This window comes from Salmo trutta, chromosome 6, assembly GCF_901001165.1.
Source record: "Salmo trutta chromosome 6, fSalTru1.1, whole genome shotgun sequence".
NCBI lineage: Eukaryota > Metazoa > Chordata > Actinopteri > Salmoniformes > Salmonidae > Salmo > Salmo trutta.
The window spans coordinates 26,113,165-26,126,278 of record NC_042962.1 but is presented as its reverse complement, the minus strand read 5'-3'; the positions used below and the strand labels follow the sequence as shown (position 1 = coordinate 26,126,278).

General features: G+C 46.9%; 1 protein-coding gene across 14 annotated transcripts in view; it reads left to right on the top strand.

Moving 5' to 3' along the window:
• scrib (scribble planar cell polarity protein) overlaps positions 1-13,114 on the top strand; it is a 101,600-nt gene that overhangs the window by 56,236 nt on the left and 32,250 nt on the right. For all 14 annotated transcript variants that reach the window (XM_029755932.1, XM_029755931.1, XM_029755940.1 and 11 more), the window contains exons 2-12: positions 5,953-6,070; positions 7,327-7,405; positions 8,235-8,324; positions 8,604-8,660; positions 9,502-9,565; positions 10,416-10,490; positions 10,680-10,824; positions 11,254-11,372; positions 11,510-11,709; positions 12,061-12,227; positions 12,923-13,053. In XM_029755932.1, coding sequence (XP_029611792.1) covers positions 5,953-6,070; positions 7,327-7,405; positions 8,235-8,324; positions 8,604-8,660; positions 9,502-9,565; positions 10,416-10,490; positions 10,680-10,824; positions 11,254-11,372; positions 11,510-11,709; positions 12,061-12,227; positions 12,923-13,053 — 1,245 coding nt within the window. The remainder of the gene's footprint in view (positions 1-5,952; positions 6,071-7,326; positions 7,406-8,234; positions 8,325-8,603; positions 8,661-9,501; positions 9,566-10,415; positions 10,491-10,679; positions 10,825-11,253; positions 11,373-11,509; positions 11,710-12,060; positions 12,228-12,922; positions 13,054-13,114) is intronic.

Below are 13,114 nucleotides of genomic sequence, written 5' to 3'. Positions count from 1 at the left end.
CCTACCCTTACCACTCCCTGATGAAAAAAGAAGAGGCTGAGAAACGGAGAGGAAAATAAACAGGGGGAGGGATTGAGAGGGATAATATCAATGCTATGTAATTCCACTTCCTCCTTCCTCCCCGTCGCCAGCTTGGAAATGTGTGTACAGTAGTCCCATTGATCAGATGGTTGAGCGCTTAGTTAATTCAGGCCAGAAAGGCAATCTAAGCCCATGTTGAAGAAACTCTGCTTGAACTGTGCCCCACTGATTTGGTCAGTGTTTCTGCCAAAGAGATTAACCTATCCATCTGTCTGGTTTTTCCACTCAAAATTATGTTGATTGCTTGTCTGGGCTCAACTGTGACTTAGGGTTTCTCTAGATTCATAACTTTAGGGCAACAACAGGATACTACAGAACAGCAGACCTGTCTGGGTTTTTCATTAGCCTTTTGCACATTACGTGTGTGTGTGTGTGTGTGTGTGTGTGTGTGTGTGTGTGATGGTTTGATTGGAGAGCAGCTCGAGGATAAATGGAGTCACTTGACTAGAACACTGAAGCCTCTGTCTGTCCCATGGCGCTTCAGCTCAGCAACGCACCTTTACTCAACACACATACCCCTCTCACTCTTACTGTATGTCCCTGTCTCCCCCTCTTCCCCCTGTTAGTTGTGGTTCACTTTCGGTCAGGGCTGTGTAAGGCATACCCCTTGTGTCTGGGGTGTATTCACTAGTAAGGAAACGGACCACAACGGGGAGGGACTACCTGAATTTGTCCAATAAGAAACTCCTGTTTCTGTTTTCTGTTGCAGAACATTGCTACGGTGAGCACTAATGAATATATTCCAGGTGTGAGCTTTCTTCTTATGGGCTCCCAAGTAACCTCACCGCTAACTTGTGCTTGGAAACGCCCGTGATCATCAACATACTGAGAGATCGATAGAGAGACACACACACACTTCCGCTGCACTTTTGTGGCTGCTCCCAAACTTCCTCATTAGGTTACTGGCCTTGCGGTCTCAGGAGACACGCGCTCATTTCTCCCCGTGGATTTACTGCTCTATTCCAGCACACACAAACACCACTAAAAACCAAACATGAACCAACGCTCGTACACATAAACACGCAGATATGCACATTAACAGTTCTCCTTCCTCACCTACAGTAGCTACTATCTTGCCGAACCGCCCTTAATAAGCCTCTGTAAACCGTACAAGCTGTGTGTATACTGGCAGGTAAATAATTGCTCATGCAGCTCGGAAAGTTATGTCAATCTACAGTAGGAAAACCCTGGCGAAGTACGCTCACAAGCTCAAATGAAATCTGCTGTTTTATGGCTGCCTTCAAAGAATAACACCATCTCTGAGAGAAAGGAGACTCTCTCTCTCTCTCTCTCTCTCTCTCTCTCTCTCACTCACTCACTCACTCACTCACTCACTCACTCACTCACTCACTCACTCACTCACTCACTCACTCACTCACTCACTCACTCACTCACTCACTCACTCACTCACTCACTCACTCACTCACTCACTCACTCACTCACTCACTCACTCACTCACTCACTCACTCACTCACTCACTCACAAAACCTTAACCCTGAGAGAGGTGTAGATAAGCCAAGACGGGCTGCAGCTGTGTTTTTGGGGAGGTGCAGATGGGACCCTCCCAGAGCCCAGTGCTACTTGTCTCACACTCTCTCTCACTCACTCTCTCACACACACACACACACACTGCTCCCGTGGGGTGCTCTCACATACATCCTCCAAGCAATTCTATGTCATCGGCCTCATGGGTGGCCAGGTCTCACTGACTGACTCCACAATGAGTTGAAGTCAGGCTACACCTGCAGTAATCTAGCAACATGGTTATCTTGGTACAGTCAGTGGCATTTCAACATCAGTCGCATCATTCACCCAATGTTTGAGAGCTTTTTCATTGGACTGACGTGAGACTAATCTACGCCTACCTATGGCTGTTGTGGGGACCGTATTACCGCCACACCGGTGGTCACTAGTCATGAAGGTAGTCATATTCCACATGACTGTTTTTTTTTTTTTTTTCACGCTAATTAGGCTTCTCCAAGCTCTGATGCTGTGGATGGTCATTAGTAGCCTACCAAACTTGCTAACTGCCTGGTACTCAGCACTTTTATTGTTCCTCTAAACACTCTGAGATCAATGCGAATGTAATTGAAAATCTAATCAAACACTTAATGAGAGCCCATGTGCGCAACATTTCTATAGGCTATGCAATTGTGTGAGAAAACAGAGTGATGGCCTTTACTAAAAAGAGGAGGATCCCATCAGCTTTCTATAGGCTAGGCCTATTATATTTTATTTATTTATTTCTCAACTTTCCTAATATTTAGCACATTGCTTATATTTAGCACAGGCGTATAGCCTACCTGGCTGACATGAAAATAAACCACGGGGAAAAGCGTCCTCCATTCGCTATTGAAGTGCATAGATGACATGTATTTTATCACTTGTGAATGATGGCCAGCGTAAGAAACAATGCCTTTTTTTTGCAACTTGTTCGAATCACAGTCGCACACCTCATGTAGCCTAGCCCGTAGGCCTATATGTTTTAATAAGGTTTGTATCACAACTAAAGTGGCCAAATAACTTCTAAAAATGAAGCACATTAATCCGCTTTACAAGAGGTGTAGAGCCTAACTGGCATACATAAGCAGCGTGTGAGTTTCAAGTTTGAGGAAGATAGATTTTAACCATAAAAATGCCCCTTTATAATAAAAGCATTACATGCATAGTTGCATTTACGGTCGCTTTTGATAATGGTGTTTTCCTGCAAATGGAACATTGGCTTTTATAGACTACTCCCATGTGCGCACTGCTGTGCTTATGTGAAGAAATAAACTATTTGGCTATCAGCATTTTAAGCTAAATGTTCTGATCTGTTGTCAGCCACATTGCATAATAAAAAAAGTTATGCTGGTGGTTGTATTCATTTGGGATTTATCGCATCCCACAACTGTCCCAGACTGTGTGTTTTGGAATATTTATTTCTCTACACAGAATGGAATAGGTCGACTTGTGTACTATGGGGGATAGTAGATTGACATAGGCTAGTTCTTTTGCTGTTTGTTAGGCCTACTCATCTTTTTGGCTGACAAAAATGTGGACTGTCCTGCCAATATCTTCAATATGCACCTCAGGAACTGGATAAGGACGCGCGCAGTTGCATTCCTGATGTCTGTCTTAACTTGTAGCCTGTGAGAAAGTTTCCGATCACGTGACTGAGAGCCATGCGAGACACTTCGAATTGCGCAGCACACCCAGGGTGAAGGGCACAATCCAGCACTCCGGGCCGCAAAAGGCATGGATTTTTTTTTAGGGTGCTTTACCGCCACAAAGAATGCCGGCGAGAAATTCGAGGCATTTTCAAGTGCTTGTCAAATTGTGAATGAGAGACTGAAAGTCTTTACAGGCTGCGCAAAAAAACAAAGCAGAGCTCATGCCATTTCAAGCAACTTTTTTTACATCATCATTAGTCTCATCATGCAGCCTTGTATTAAAAATCAAAACATATAGCTCAACATTTGTACAACCACTAAAGTCACATTAACTCTAAATTCTGCTTATAGCAGTACCTATTTATTTGTTAACCGCTCAACACAGAATAGCTGCGTATGCACACTCCAAGTCGTCGTTTTGGAGAATTTAATTTTTTATTCTCTGACTTGACTCGGATGGGCGTTTTATGTAGAAGCACCAGCGAGGAGACTGTATGATCGTGATGCGGTTGTGTTGGCTGGCCACTGCAGCGGGCTGAAGGGCCGTCTTTGTCAGTGGGGCATAACCGTCCGTTCTCGGGACTGATTGCATTACAGCAGGCCAGCCTGCCCCTCACTGACTGGGTTCTGGAGAGACTTTCTGTGTCCCAAATGGCACCTTAGTTCCTTTTGTGGTGCACTACTTTTGACCAAGGCCCATAGGAATAGGGTCCGTTTGGAACGCAGAATCAGAGAGGGGAAGGGGAGGTATGGAACGTATCAAGAAGCTTTAATCTACGTTGGTATGGTCTCGCATGGAGGAGTCTTTCCCCTCAACTGTTTTGGTGTCTCCTGTTGTCCTGACTCGTGTGGTTGATATGGGAACCGTTGAACAAATGTCTGTCTGTCTCTGTGCCCATGAACTTAGTTGACTTCTGTTGAATGTCTGTCTGTTGGTTGGCAGAATACGAAGGTGGGGGGGGGGGGGGGGGGTGGTATATGCGTGCTCTCCCATGGCTCTAGAGTAAACTGTTATGCCAGGGGCGGGTGGCTGCTCTCTCTGGGCCTGTCTTCCATCTGGGCCCAACAAGCTGCAGTTCACATGGTCCCCCGGCTCTTATTTCCTCTTCCGGTCACCTGATGCCTGTCACCTGCCAGAGCCACCGTACGCCGCCACCACAGCTCCCCCTGCCAGCTGCCAGACCTGGCCCTGCCACACGCATGCACACACTTACTCCTCATTCGCTTGCTCGCACACACTCTCCATCACGCGCGCACACTCCTTGGTGAGAGAGTGCAGCTCACCACCCGGTACCAACCAAATACAATATATTGTAACTAAGAGAACAGGAAGTATTCTTCCCTCTGGCAGTTCAATTGTACAGCTGTTTTCTAGCATGTCATATTGTTTGCATCCCAAATGGCACCCTATTCCCTACATAGTGGACTACTTTTGACCATTGCTGCCTGTCGGCCAGAAACTCTACAACACGAAGCACAAAGGGAGGCCTCGATTCGCTCAATCGATATGCCTAAGAACGTTTATGCAACTTCCCCTAGAGACAGGAGTATTGCAGTGGAATTGTGAAACATCTTGATTGGTGGGAACCAGTTAGCAATTTACAAGATTTTCACGTTAATCATGTCAAACACACAAACCGATGCCTTTCACTCAAGGGAATCCAAAATGTCACATTAAGTTGAGTGTATCAAAGTAGATTTTTTTGGTTCAGGCGCCATGTCTTCTGATGACTTGGAATGGTATTCTGATTCAGAATCATGGATGTCTGAGTTCCTTCACATTGTTTTGATAGATGGCTATGATGCCCTCGTTGCCCTGGCAGACACTGGCCCTCTGTGGCTGCCGACTCACGGGGATGATTGAGGATTTAATGGCTGCATAGTTTGGGACCTGTTCCCTATGCCTGTCTGCCAGGCTGTGTAGCAAGCAGCAGAGGACACACCGCCTGCCCGCCCAGCCACCCGGTGCTGCCTGCCTGCCTGCCTGCCTGCTGGAGGAATGTTCTGAATGCCGTCCCCTACCCTTTCAACAACCAGCCTCTTGTGAAAATACTTGGCAACGTAGCCCCGGCCTGAGCAGAGCTCTCCTATCCAAAGCCACTGTTATTTGTCCACCATTGCCATAGTGACGCGAGGAGGGGTTTAGGGACATGCCGATGGAATCGGTTCAAAGATATCCTGAAGAAAGATGTAGGCTAGGCCTATTCTGGTAAAAATACAGGGACTTGTGTAGCGGTATAGTTCTGATCATGTGTTTGCAACCTGTGGATGTGTGGGTTTTGAGGGGTTGATGGAGTGGAGAGAATTGAGCTAGGAGAAATGCTGATTAAATTGTGCACTGCATCAAAAGTTCCACAATCTTAACTTTTCTGGTGAACAGCACGATACACAGTCGATTTGAGCTCAGCCCTCTGCATTTAGGTGCCCCTTCCAACTCTTTGATCGCATTGACAAATGTTGAGTTGACTGTTTGGGTTTAGCATACGTGCTGCAGTTTTTGAAAGTGTCTTAACCCAGTGGGAGTTTAGATATGCCAGCGACTTGAAGGCTTCGATGGAAAGGGGTCATCGTCTGACCCGGGCAAAGTCCTATTCTAAAAAGGAAACGTCGATGTCATTTTTCAATGCATAGGTGCTCTTATTTATTAAAAGCGGACGCGTTTCAAAACACAAGCTGTCTTTTTGTTGTCCTAACCCAGTAATTCCCTGTGTGTGTTCAGCCTTTCTTTAGACTTCTGAACCTGAGGAAGCTGGGCCTGAGTGACAATGAGATCCAGAGGCTCCCTCCTGAGGTGGCCAACTTCATGCAGCTGGTGGAGCTCGACATCTCCAGAAACGGTTCGGACACACACACACACACTCGGTCGGTCGGTGGCCCCCTCTGCTAGGGTCAAAACCAGGTTCAATACCAACATATTGCAACCATGCATGCAAATTACCACAATGAACAGACAATTATTTGAACCACCAACTAATAAATAAATGCTGCTTTGGCAAACATGCTGCAAACACCACTTTCAGAGAACCATCAAGAAAGTAAGACCTAGAGCTAAAACCTGCATTCATGGGCAGACAAGCTTCACAAAATACAAGCAAGCAGGCGATAGCCTTATAGACCAATAGAAATGGATTCTTTGGCAGGCAGTACAGTACCAACAAGCTGAAAACAACACATTCAACTCACCCATGGCCCCCAACTCACTCCTGGCCTTGCCAGCCCTGGTAGTTAAACACGGACACAGAAGGGCATGTAAGAAAAGTGATCTGGGATCTAAACCCTACATATACCCCCTAGAAACCAATGCCAAGCGCTCAAGTCAATCCCGCCCTCGATCGTATATGTCAAACCCATCTCAAATGTTTCCTGCTTTATTTACTCCTAGTAGTCGGTGTCCTTGCTGTAAATATCACATAGTGGGCAGTGTTTATATGAGACATCTGTCCTGCTGCCGCAGACCGACTGCATCAGGGGCTGCCAGCCGAGCCAAGAGCTGTGGGAGATGTGGCCTAACGACTTAGTCCATCTGTGCTCAGCTACTGCTGCCTTGGTTCTATTGCCCAGGAGAGTAACACACTAACCAGTCTCCATGTGTTGGACCAGGCTCCTAAACCTAACATGGATTTCAGATTTTATGTGTAGATTAGGTTATGGCCAAGTTCTGGCAGTATACATAAATCTAAGGTTCAGATACAGACCAACCGTAATGTAGTCCTCCAAAGACAGAGAGTGTGTGTGTGTGTGTGTGTGTGTGTGTGTGTGTGTGTGTGTGTGTGTGTGTGAGTCAAGTGTTTTTAAATGGTACCCATCAGGCTGATGACATTGACTGTTACTTGAATGTCTGATCATGTACAGTAAGAAAAATATGGTAATTATCATGGTCTTGTCTATGGGAACAGGTGAAGGGGTTTCCCTTTTCATCCTCTTTTCTGCCCCATCCATCCCTGTTCTTTGTCCCCCTCTCCCCTCATCACCAGCCCATCTGCTAGTGATTACAAGGGAGGGAAAACTGAAGTGGTGGTCTCAGAATGTGACCCCGCTGTTTGTGTCTATCGTGCTGAGTGTGCCCCCCCCCCCCCACTCGCTCTCTCCGCAGACATTCCTGAGATCCCAGAGAGCATTAAGTTCTGCAAGGCGTTGGAGATTGCAGACTTCAGTGGAAACCCCCTCTCCAGGTTAGTGGATCAGTCCAGGGCCGCCTCCCTCTCTACGTCTTTCCTGTTGCCTTTGAGGAAATGTCTGGGCCATACCAAGTTATCATTTGAGATACATGGGGGGAGGTGCACTTCAGTAGTTCATTGTCATACTTGTGCCATATTGTGATTCTTTCCTTCTTTCCATAATGGCCTTGAAGATAAACAACCCAAAACAATGAAGTAAACAGTGAAATATTTTAACAAGTTGCTATATATTTATATCTCAAGTTGTCGCCCAGATGTGTCAAAGGCTCAGAGCAGGACCTTTCTCACTACTAGATTATGTACATGAGCAAAACGCCTGGAGGAGAACGAGGCTTTGTGAGGCTACAGTACGCTGTTCGCTGACCCAGAAACTAGCATGGCGTTAAGTATAGAAGTGGAACGCTCGACAAGGCAAACCCTCTCCCTGCTGCAGCTTCCTCCTATAGAATAGGAAAAGAACTGTTGGCAGCAGTAGTGATGGTGAGTGCTTTGTCAGATGGATCTGGCCACATAATGTGTGTCCGTCCCAAATGGCACCCTATTCACTATATAGTGCACTACAGGCCCTGGTCAAAAGTAGTGCACAATAAAAGGGAATAGGGTGCCATTTGGGACACACCCATAGGCAGGGGAGGAAGCTATTCCAACTGCTTCAAGGGCTGGTGTTGAAGGGCCATTGAGAAAGACACTCTCCCCGGCTCGCTCACTCTCTCTCCCCGGCTCACGCTCGCTCGCTCACTCCCCCGGCTTGCTCTCCGCCCTCTCGCGCTTGCTCCTTCTCCCTTTCCATCTGTTTTCCTGTCTTCTGTCCTCTCATCACTAGGTTGCCTGATGGTTTCACTCAGCTGCGAGGGCTCGCCCACCTGGCCCTCAACGACGTGTCACTGCAGACACTGCCCAACGACATAGGAAAGTAAGTACACACACCAACAAAGTATGCAGACGGACCACCTTGCATGAATGGATATTTGAACTCCGACACGGGTTTCCTTCTTGCTCTAAACATTTGAACTCCTCGTTCTTTAAAATGACACATTGGTACAGGCCTAATTACATGACACAGTGGGCTCTCAGACAGACAGACTGACTGCTCTGAGTGACCAGACGGACGAGGCCCCATCGCCATGCCAAGTTAACCAGGACCAGCAGACGCCCCATCTGACTAACCTCTCCTCCTCCCTCTCTCCTGCAGCCTGGCCAACCTGGTGACGCTGGAGCTCAGGGAGAACCTGCTCAAGTCCCTGCCCACGTAAGTGGCCTCTTTAGCCTGGCATAGTTCCCAGCATCCCTCCATGCTAACAAAGGTGGTTGTTTCCTAAAAAGGAGTCCTTGATGATACGACTAGTGATTTGAAGCACAATGGAGTCCTCAATCATCACTTGTCTATCTGTTCACTAGTTAACCGCAGTAGTAACTCCCTTCTCGATGGATGCAGTTGTTGTCATTTATTTATTTATTTATTTATTTACCTTTGTTTAACCAGGTAGGCAAGTTGAGAACAAGTTCTCATTTACAACTGCGACCTGGCCAAGATAAAGCAAAGCAGTTCGACACATACAACAACACAGAGTTACACATGGAGTAAAACAAACATGCAGTACAAAAACAAGTCTATATACAATGTGAGCAAATGAGGTGAGATAAGGAAGGTAAAGGCAATAAAAAGGCCATGGTGGAGAAGTAAATACAATATAGCAATTAAAAACACTGGAATTGTAGATTTGCAGTAGGTGAATGTGCAAAGTAGAAATGCTGGGGTGCAAGGGAGCAAAATAAATAAATACTGTAGGGGATGAGGTAATTGTTTGGGTTATTTATACTGTGTGTGTGAATGACAAGCTTGGCTTGTCGTGACTGTGTGTGTGAATGACAAGCTTGGCTTGTCGTGACTGCGTGTGAAAGATTGGGGCGTAATGGTTAGTGATTTAGCATATCTGGTCCTGACTGTAACAGTCCAGATGTCGTCTTGATGCGTTTCTGTATAGATTATAAATCTGTTCTAAAACTCAGTGTGTTTCGACAAGACTGTGTCTATGCAGTAGTCCCCATTTACTTCAGGGTTTCTATGATTGATTGTTTCTCTTATCCAGGTCGCTCTCTTTCCTGGTGAAACTGGAACAGCTGGACCTGGGCAGCAATGAACTGGAAGTGTTGGTAAGAACAAGCTCCAAATGGCACCCTATTCCCTATATAAATATATAGATATATATTTAGAGTGTACTACTTTTACCGGAGCGCTATGGGCCCTCGTGCACTATAAAGAGAATAGGGTGCCATTTGGAACATACCCATAGTTGTACCCTTGAGTCCTGTTTGTTTGAGCATGGGAACGCCTGCCTGGCTAGCCTTCTCATTGGGACAGGGTAAACAGTGCCTGTTGAGCTGACATGGGCGTAGGCTGAGCAAACAACCTGACGTCATGCTACCGCCTGACACCCAGCCTTTCATATACTGTACACTGCTCAGCTTTGACAGGGATGCTAAGTCTTTTTTAATGTCATTTATCACTCAAATACAGTCTGGGGTCATTTTCACAGGTTTTGTGTAATCTGGGATTGATTCCCAATGCCTTTTTTTAGAGCTCAAAGTGAATTGCCCTGCAGGGATAAAGAATGTTTTATAATTTTTTTTTTTTTTTTTTTTTTTTTCAAATTGAATTGGAACAGGACCCATCTTGTTTTGGATAGCAACATGCTTTGATCTGTTTGGTGTATGGGCATAGCCAACGGGAACAGTGCGCGGGCGTGCATATATAGAGTGGAATGGGGGACACCAGAGTGGAATGGGGGTATTTGGGGCGTATGATGTGTGTTTATGTAGCCACCCATCCTCTTCTCTTCCCAAATGATGCATATTTAAGTGGATGCTGCGTGTTTGTTCCCGCTCGCTTTAGCTCAGAACACCTGGTCGCCTGGCCTCGCGTCACAAAGCAGAGCAACGATGACATACATCATGCCCTCTGTTTACCTTCTCTCTCTTTTTCCCCTCTCTCTATCTCTAACAGCCAGACACACTCGGTGCTCTCCCTAAACTACGGGAGCTGTGGTTGGACCGTAACCAGCTCTCCTCATTGCCACCAGTAAGTATGGTCCTGGCTCATCATCTATGCCCATCTTATTCGCTTAGACTCAGAACGTTGCTCAGTATGAAACCCATCACGTACATTTGAGTGAGTATTCACACTAAACTCCGTTGCTGTGCGTGTGTGTGTGTGTGTGTGTGTGTGTGTGTGTGTGTGTGTGTGTGTGTGTGTGTGTGTGTGTGTTAGGAGCTGGGGAACCTGCGGAGGCTGGTGTGTCTGGACATGTCAGAGAACCGCCTGGAGGAGTTGCCCTCGGAGCTGAGCGGCCTGCTGGCCCTCACTGACCTGCTGCTCACACAAAACCTCCTGGAGGTGGTCCCTGACAGCATAGGTGAGAAGGAGGGAGGGAGAAAAGATTAACTGATGGCATTCTGTCCCTTTGTACAGTGCCTTATTCACCTGAACTGGTTTACACAGTAGCTTCATTGTCAAACTGAACTTTTTAAAAAGTACTCTTTGCCAAGGTGTCTGTTTTTTTACCAATAAGTAGACCCATGGACATTATCGTTGCCTGAATGCAATTGAAGGTAATGCACTTGAATCATGAAGAACCACACCGCCCCCTATTGGGGAAATAATGCTAGTAAACTGACATAAAAGCTTGCTCATGTTCATTATGAGCCAAACAGGCAATAACTGACTTAAAAAGGGACCTGAGCTTGTCCAATAAACACGTTTTCATTTTCCGTTACAAAACATTTTTCTACGACGTGCGCTACTGAATACTACCCGGGTGACTCGATGTTTGTTGTTTCTCCAGGCTCTCTGAAGCAGCTGTCCATCCTGAAAGTGGACCAGAACCGACTGACCCACCTGAGCGACTCCATAGGAGAGTGTGAGAACCTGACTGAACTCGTGCTGACCGAGAACCTCTTACAGGTACAGAACCACTGCGTTTATAACCAAGTTTCTTCGGTTCAGAACAAATGTGTTCATTGCCTTTTTTAATTTTAACAACCCCCTTGAGATGCATTATTTTTAATATTAATGAAATGTGTAAATGTTTGATTCTGTAGACTCTGCCTCGCTCGCTGGGCAAGCTGAAGAAGCTGACCAACCTGAATGCGGACCGCAACCGGCTGGGCGGCGTGCCTGATGAGCTGGGCGGCTGCGCCAGCCTCAACGTGCTCTCCCTCAGGGACAACCGCGTGGCCAAGCTGCCTGCCCAACTGGCCGACGCCACCGAGCTCCACGTGCTAGACGTGGCAGGGAACAGGTAACCCCCGCTACGCCTCCCATGTAGGTCCCGCAACTCAGTGGCGTTGGTGCGATCCACTCTTATATCTAGTATCGCCGCTCCTTCGCTTGATTTTTTTTACATTTATCAAGCCTTACAATTGAATAGTAATGTAATATATGCCGTTTAGCAGACGCTGTTTCCAAAGCGAGTTATGGCAGGGCGTGCGTACATTTTCATAGGAGGGGCCTCAGCAGTGAGCCCACGGTCCTGACGTTGCCAGCGCAATATTCTACCACCTGAGCCACACCGGATGTATTCTTCTAAATCAGAGTAGTACTTTCCATATGTTGAGTCCATGTTGTTGACGGTGTTGTGTGGTGTGCCCAGGTTACAGAACCTGCCGTTTGCCCTGGCCAACCTCAACCTGAAGGCCATGTGGCTGGCAGAGAACCAGTCCCAGCCCATGCTCAAGTTCCAGACGGAGGATGAGGAGAGCACCGGGGAGAAGGTGCTCACCTGCTACCTGCTACCCCAGCAGCCTTCCTCTAGCCTGGGTGAGTTAGCCTTACGCCGCCGTCATCTTCATCACGATCTTCTTCCTCCTCTCTCACTACCTCTGTTCTCATCTTTGTCCTAGGTTTTTTTCACTATTTACAGACTTTCTTTACCTCTCTCTTCACTCTCTCTCTCTGCATATCCTCTTTCCTTCACTTCCTCTAACATAAGGGCTACACGGTAGGCGTTTCACCTGCTACGCTGGAAGTGTAACATTTGACCAACGTGAGCAGAGCGCAAAGCCACTTGATCAATTGTTCTCGGGTGTGAGCTGTGCATCGAGATCTTGAAAATAAAATCCTGGACCTGTGCCGCTTACGCCAAGGTCTCATTGAAGTGAATGGGAGCGTCTGGCGCTTGGTCACAGTTACACGTCTAACGAAGCAGGCCGGTAAACGCCCGTTAGCTCCCTGCTTCATAACGATGACCGTTTGAGTCCAGTGACGATGCTCATCTATCCTGCTGTCGTCTAATGTTAACTATTGGAAGCGTAGCCTGTGTTTATTACCCAGAGTCCTTCTCGCTCTCCTGTTGCGCTCAACCCAGATTTAGTTACCTAACATCACTTCTCCTAACATCCATTCATCCCCTGTACCATCAAAACAATCCAGTAATTCATTATCTTGTTAGTTGTTGGAAGGTCCGACCTGATTTGTAACTCGGTCCCTCTCTTCGATCCGGTCTCTCCCTACAGAGAACCTGCTCCAGAACAGTGTGGACGACAGCTGGACAGACAGCAATCTGAACCGCGTGTCAGTCATCCAGTTCCAGGAGGAGACCACCAAGCAGGAGGCGGAGGACGACGAGGCGGCCGCGGAGCGCAGGGTAAGAGAAATCAAAATACAGCTGTATTTGTCACGTGCTTCACAAACGACATCTGTAGACG